The sequence below is a fragment of the Copidosoma floridanum genome, unplaced genomic scaffold, assembly GCF_036245765.1.
Source record: "Copidosoma floridanum isolate Cflo_tuat_1 unplaced genomic scaffold, Cflo_Japanese_pri ptg000035l, whole genome shotgun sequence".
Lineage (NCBI taxonomy): Eukaryota > Metazoa > Arthropoda > Insecta > Hymenoptera > Encyrtidae > Copidosoma > Copidosoma floridanum.
Window position 1 is genome coordinate 4,121,179 of NW_028321912.1, and position 7,865 is coordinate 4,129,043.

Here is a 7,865-nt window from a genome sequence, read left to right on the forward strand (position 1 = left end):
AACACATTTATGCCTTGCTATGTAGAAAGCATATAAAAATGTTAGGGCAAAAGGCAATATTACTTAGTTTAATTTTGTTAAAGTACGAGTACTAAACAGTATTATACTACGAATGTCATACAAAATGTATGCTGCGCAAAAAAAAGACTTGACCGTTTTTACATCTTGTTTTCAGAACTTGTTAAGGCTACAGATTAATTAGGAGGAATACATTTTACTGCTAGTGTGTATATAGGTTCAGAAATTTCTTACGAAATATGAACTCAATACATCAAACTTATTGAACATTTAAGGTTTGTTAAAAGCTATTTTTAAAGGGATATACATATACATATACAAGTACAACTTTCCTACTTGACTAGAACAGTAGACAAGAGAGCTACCTTAGGGGGGCTTGGGCGATTTTGTATGGCTTGATTAGGACTTTTGAAATTCTGGAATTATGTAAATTAAGTATGCCAAATGTATTTGCGATAAAAAAATACTAGGGTTGACCATTTAATTTGTATGCAAGTTTCTACTGGAAGTCACTAATTTAACATGCAGTGTTATGGGAATTGTCACTAAAACGGCTATAACTCTAAAAGTACTTGATTTACCCCCAAAAATTAAAAATGGTACTTGTGTATTTTTTTACAAAAAATCTATGAAGTTTTTAAAAATATAGGGTCAACCACGTAAATTCAGAGTAAATCGGAAGAAAACTATGAAATATTAATTTGGCTTCTGACTGCGTCTGCGTATGTCGGTGCACATGCTCCATAAGTTTGGCCACAGTGTCTATAGCGCATTCATGCACGAAATTCAAAGGAATTGGAAACAAGTAAATAAATAAATTTTCGTGAACTCATAATATTGATAGCATTCGGAATATGATTGTTATGGCCACGCTTGATGAATTTTCCTTTTTGTTTGCCCACAGTCACATGAAGATTATACATTTTTGCATAACTTTAAAAAAAAGATTTGTTCGAGGTGGATGTATTTTGATGTATAAAACGACAACGCGAGTGGGTATAACTATAGAAGCCGCTGAAATATGCGACGTTGACATGCAGGAACGTACCGTAAATATCAAGTGCCTCGGAACATCTCTCGGTACTTCTGAGGCAATTTTTTTGATCTTGTATTTTTGTTTTATCAAATTAAGTATATTTATTTAAAAAATTACAGTCAAAAAGCGTTGATTTATTACGGGCCCTTATGGCACCCTACCTTAGGTGCGGCACCAACCGCCCAAGCCACCTTAAGTAGTACTGCGCTCTACACGGTACATCTGCTTTAAAATTATTATCTTTTTCTTGTAATGATCTTTTATAACATAAAATCGATCAGTGTTATCCCTATGACGTTGATCACAGTGCAAAAGACAAGAGCATTAAAATACCTCTGATATTTAAAGACACCTACTTTTACTAACCAAACAACATTTTATCTAATAAGTTTACTCACAACTTAGTATTAAGTATAGTTTATACTGATTTTTTCTGTAAGCTAAAGTTTGAACTATGTTGAGATACATTTTGATTTCGCATCAAGTTACGCTATTCATTAAGGGTTTGGTAGGTACATTAAAAGAATACAATGTTATATTATAAATATTATTTATTACTCAATAAATATAAATCTTTTCTTAGTTTAATTTTTAGTAGCAAACACCACTATCAATACACACTACTGCTAATGTTAGATTCGTTAAAAATTTTATAGTTTAATGTCTAAAATTGATAAAAAGTACATGGTTATAAATACATAGCATCTGAGTAAAGTGATGATTTCATGATTGACAATGCACCAAAATATTTTACAACATGTCATTGTGCTGAAACTAAGTAATTTAATATATTATTTTGTTTTAGAGATGTACAATTTTTTTTAATGATTCTGACAAAAATTGTTACTTTATCATAGACCACCTCTTTAAAAAATTATTTTTATACCAAAGAGAATATGAATTTGAGACCAGATTTTCATTGATGAACTGTCTTCTCGTTAGAATCATGTAGAGGTTGCTGCTGTGGTAACTCAGTTATAAAATTGACTACTGATTGTTCATTTCTTTTTAGCCATTCAATTCTCTTGTTGGACTTGTCTAAGCCTCTATTGACGGCATTTTTGTAAGCTCCCCTGTATATTGGTCGTGAGATCTGAAAAATACGATGGATGATAAGAAATTTTTCGTCCATGTGTTTGCTATTACACTTACTTTGGCTCGTTGAGACTGTGATGTCACTTTCCCGGCAGCATTTTCAAAAAGTAGTGGCATGATATTATTTCTGTAATTTTTTATGCATAGTATACTAAATGTGTAATAAGTAGAGAAGCTTAACTATGTAGATTGACTAATATACCTCTCCCAACGTATGATTTTATATAAGTCGTCAATGACTAAATCAAGAGTCGTATCTAATTTTATTGCGTTGTGATCCAGCATCATAGATAGCAAAGTAAAAGTATCAAGAATTGAATCATTTTTAAACTTATTGAACCGTTTTCTCAGAAACGTTTCGTTTCCAGAACAACCTGCAATGCTGTTCAGGCTTTCTACGGTATTTGGATCATAAGAACTGGATTTGTTATCCAAAGACGTAAACAATTCATCTAGGTTTTCATAATTATGCAGACCATAGCATAGTACAGCGTCTTCTAGATTGGAGGCAATCCTGAAACAAATCAAACGTATTATTATCTGGGAAATTTTTTTATTTTAAGCGGGTATAAATCGAAATTACAGGTTGTTGATTGGATCACGCAGCCATGCTTCGAATTTTTCTAGTGCTATTTCGTGACATAATTGGTGGCCCATTTTACAGGCCACGGAAAAAAGTCTTGCTCTGCATGTTTTTGTGAAATCATCATCTTGCTCATTTTCCCTAAACCCAATGGTATCGATTAACTTCTGCATAGTTTTTAAGGCATATTCCTACAAAAACAGAATAAATAAGTTTTACATGTTACGTCTTTAACTTTACAATCTATATGTTTTAGGTTGTGTAAACCACGTTTACACAAGTACCTGAAATTTCGGGTAGCTTTCTGTATAAACTAACTGAATACCAAGCCAGTCTAGAACCAAAAAGCCTGGATACCATGCCAGACAGTTTGTTTCATTTTTCAAGTAGCTGTGTAACCTCAGAAGAATCGTCAAGTCTAACTTGTCTTCATGTGCTAGTAAAAAGGCATCGTTCAGCAATTGATAGCGATTGAATAGATGAATCTTTTTATAGTCAGGTGACATAAGGTAGTCAATGATAAGTTCCCAATTAGTTTTATCGTAATTAACTATGTAAAAACCTAGTAACGCATAATTTTCGTATGTATTAGCAATTCATTAAACAGTTAGTATTTTTACGTGTCAAAATAATTTTTCTTGTTAACCTGTGTATTGTTTATTTACAATTATCCAATCTTTAGGTTTAACGTCGTCATAAACGGTCATAGAACTATTTGTTAACCAATACTCTGTTGAAGTGTTGGCAAAATCTAATTTCTCTTTACTTGCATAGTTAATTGGAATATACCACTTGTGCCTGTTATATAATTTTTCGTCCAGCACTTCCTCTACGGAGAAGCGAGTTTGTTGAAACTCTATTTTATGAGATGAATAATTTCTCTTTACATGTAGGATTGGATAACCTTCGAAATTAAGCCATGAATCCATTACTGATATTAATTGAAAACTCACATTTTCATTATTTATTACTTCTAGTACTGCTTGATTAAAGTCATTTAAATTCCCATATCTGTGATATCTGTAAAAAAAGAAAAAAAATTTATTTATATATTTCCGGTATCCTCAAAAACTAAGTAGGAATGAATAAACTAACTTACGTTTTTTTTAGAAAGTTTCGTAATCCTTTTTTAAATATTGGCTCCGTAAATATGTGCTGCATCATACGAACAATATGCGTACCTGGTAATTCATAAGTTTTCTGGTTTTATACGTATCAATAATGGTAGTAGATAGAATAAAATTATTAAATTTTCGAACATACCTTTTTTATCTATTTCACAATTACTTGATTCTAAATTCCTCTTTAGCATGAGGTTAGACCAATTCCAGTCATAAATAACAATGTCGCTTCCATCATTTTGAGATATTGGTGAGGTCATTGTAATAAGAAAATTCATAGCTCCTACACGAGGCTCTACCTATATATTTACAAGACAGTTATCATTTACAAGATAATTATTATTCACAACACTACTTGTTAATAACCAAAAGTAATTGTAACTAAGCATGAAAATTACGCAGAATAAAATATTTCGTACCTTATCTAGTATATAACAAGCTAGATATTTGCTTATCATGGAACTAAGCCAACGATATTGTGACGACACAACGTCTCCAAACCATTGCTGTACTATTGCTTGCACTAATAGGATTGGACCATTAGCTGTTTCTTCCCGTATAATTAGACTATTCGAACTTTTTAACAATTATTTAATGTTAGATTTACATGTCCATGTTGTAACAACAAAGCCAAATCATTAATGAAACAGTTATTCAAAGTAACTTACCCATCAATTATCAATCCCCAACTTTCAATTGTAAACTCCCATGAAGATGGTAGGCTGATGAGATCCAGCTTTCCAATTTCATAGGGAATATTTGTAAATTCTTCTAGTTCGGTTATTACCTTTTCAGCCAAATTCAATGCAAAATTAGCATACCGACGAAATTGTGGAGTAGTCCATACTGTTATGTTTTTAGCATCATTGCTGATGTTTTGAAAATCAAAAACACATAAGCCTAACTGGTGAATATCCATCGGTGGAGTCTTTTTGAATACCGATGTTGCTGTTGAACCCTCATAAGACACGTTTTTTATTGGCATGTTTGAAAGTGCTACATAATTTTTATCGTGATTTATTGTAACATCAAAGGTGGCCTTGTGGTCAGATTCAAGAAAACAAGGAAAAACTGAAGGTGTGTATTCAGAACTCAGTAATGCCGCTATAAATGATCTGAAATTTAATTTTGGCTCGTTTATGTTATATATTATAATCACCGTACACTTGGTTATAAAGATAAAACTTACACATTTTCTTTTTTCTCATTTATATAGAAATCCATGAAGATTCCAGCTTTTTCTTCCTTGGAAATAGTACCAGTATAATTTATTTTTAACAAGAGTTTTTCTTGTGGAAATTGGTCGTAAGACTTTGTAAAGGATACGAGATTCTCATTTGGTTCAAAATCCACTGAAAAATCGTGGATATCAACTCCATCTGATGTTTGTAACGAACAGTTTTCACGATCGAATAACAACTTGTTAGACAGCAATGTAATGTTGTTAACAGATCTTTCAACTTGTAACTCTATTTCCACAACACTTTCAAACGTTAAATATTTTTTAGAGTTCCTGTCCGTAAAGTAAGGCGTCAGTATTACATTGTAATTAACTGGCCGAACATTTACGGTTTGCTTGTCCTCGGTATTGATAGATATACTGTTGGTTGTTGTTTCATCTGCGTAAGTTTGGATACAGAAGCAACCAATGATAATCAATGCTTTCGCTACCCTTAACATTTTGGCACTATGCTTTGTAGCTGTAATTATACAAAAAAAAATTATGTACTTCATCTCTATTTGTGACAAGAAATTCAATAACGAATTCACAATGAGAGTCATAATGAGATTTGACAATTTTTGTGACCCTTTGTAAACTAATCTTTTTTTGTAAAAAAATAAAATATTATTATCACTCCAAATAGCTTGCAATTTTTCAATTTGTTAAGAAAATTATTAAATAACGTCGAAAAACGACTGTGAGTTAATTTACAATAGTACGGTTGCCAAGCTACAAATCGTTACTTTTTTAAAATCTAAAAGTACACATCTTAAGGTAAAATTTAAGAATTTTAAAGTTGTGCCATAACCAATGAAGAATACGTGGTTCAAAATTGTTAAAACATTTTTTTTTTGGAATTCGAAAATTCTTTAATTCAAAACTAAGAAACTATGGTGTATTCATCCCAATTAATTTTTTTTTCTTAAAAAATACACAAAAAAAAGAATTTTATTAAGTTTTTTTTTAAAGCAAAAAACTGCATTACTGAATTTATTATTGACATTTATTAATAACAATTTAATAGCAACGATTCTAGTCATCCACCCTTGCTTTTCATATTGAGGAGATCAAAGAGCATAGAATAAGAAAAGGTGTATTCGCGAACTTCGAACAGCCACGTGCACACACCACTGGACTTTATATCTGAATTTATTAACTGTAGCAGTATTACTGATTATTTTACGCCAGAAAACATATTTTCTTTAATTTCACACCTTTTACAACGTTGATATAATCGAAAACTATAAAATTGAACTTTTTAATTATTTATCATAAATTTCTTTTGATTGGAAATGATCATGTAATAGAATTGATTCGATAAACTATTATCCTGTAAATAACATTTTAACATTAAACTAGTTAAATCGAGTAGCAGATATTTGTTATCCAAGCTCGTGATGTAGGCGGTATATATATACATATATATGAGATAATCCACAAAAAATATTCCAATTTTGTCCTCCATTTTAATAAAAAGAATTTTTTTGAGGCAAATCCTCGAAACGAAGCTCAAATTACTCGTACTATCATGTACTATGAGGAAAACATTTTTAATATGGATTTCAGTGCAAGTAATACTCTTTTTCTGCGATGTACGTGTTAAAAGTATGTCTTTACATATCATCTGTATAAATATAATTTTAACATGTCAATTGCAAAAAAAGAGTGTTCCTTTCACTGAAATCCGCGTTCAAAATTTTCTCACAGTACACAATATAACGAGTAAAATGAGCCCGGTTTCAAAGGTGTGCTTAAAAAAAAGTTTCGTAATAAAATGGGCGACCGAAACAGGGTATTTTGTGTTAATTTTCTAATATAGCACTAGTGCCTGCTTCGTTATACAGTTCTGACTTTCGATGACAGCAATGCTTCGACTATGATTGGAATATTTTAACGAAGTTAAAGCGCCAACTGCCAAACTATCCCTTTATCCTTATACATTTGAAGTCTCACTACTATACAGTCTCTCTCTCTCTCTCTCTCTCTCTCTCTCTCTCTCTCTCTCTCTCTCTATTTTTCTGTCTCTGATAGCCCAAGTATGATGCCAGTTATATATACCGTACCATATGAATGTACAGCAAAGTAAAATTGTTAATTTTTTCTACAGCAACGATTTTTTATATTACTTGTTTGGTTGGGCCAGGACAAGAGTCAGTTATTCCAGCGGGCCAGGAAAATGGCAATTAGATGCTGTGCGTATTATGGGAAACGGGTTGCTCGAATCATTTCAAAAATTTATTCAGACAAAAGTACACTAAAAAAACGATACGATTTCTGGTCTTAACTGAATTAAAAAAAGAAAATTGAGTGAAGTGATTTGTCAAAGAATCCACACAAATGTGTAATAAACAATGCAGTGAAATGATCAAAATTTTTTTATGTGGTATTGTAATTTTACTACAAACATTCTGTTTGAGTATTATTAAAAAAATACTATGTGGGATTGACGTCTTTACATGAAAATTCAAAAAATTTTGATTTCATCGCTATGATGTGGAAGTTGATGTAATAATAATAGCTTATTGCTTTTATTCTACAAATTTTATTGAGAATGTAAATTTTTGGGGAAACTAAGAGCAACGTTAGTTATCGTTATTTCCAGGTGTACAAGTAATAATACTGCATTGCTTTGTTGTATATTCATTCAAAAGTTTTTAAACCGAATTTAATTGTCTTGATTTTAGGTATGACAAACGAGTATGAATATTATGATGATAAATATTATTTATTAATAAGTACTGCCCCTTGCACGACTTATGAGAGTCATGAATTTCATTACATCAATTTTTC

At 31.3% G+C, this 7,865-nt stretch overlaps 1 protein-coding gene across 1 annotated transcript; it reads right to left on the minus strand.

Annotated features, from left to right (window-relative positions):
* Positions 1-2,329: 2,329 nt before the first annotated feature.
* LOC106644000 (aminopeptidase N) lies at positions 2,330-5,533 on the minus strand. Its single transcript, XM_089597779.1, has 9 exons — positions 5,043-5,533; positions 4,522-4,968; positions 4,273-4,429; positions 3,996-4,152; positions 3,832-3,913; positions 3,499-3,752; positions 3,017-3,294; positions 2,733-2,923; positions 2,330-2,663 (listed from the first exon to the last, which is right to left on the minus strand). The coding sequence occupies exons 1-9, from the start codon at positions 5,531-5,533 to the stop codon at positions 2,330-2,332; spliced, it is 2,391 nt and encodes a 796-aa protein (XP_089453905.1).
* Between the last annotated feature and the right edge of the window lie 2,332 nt (positions 5,534-7,865).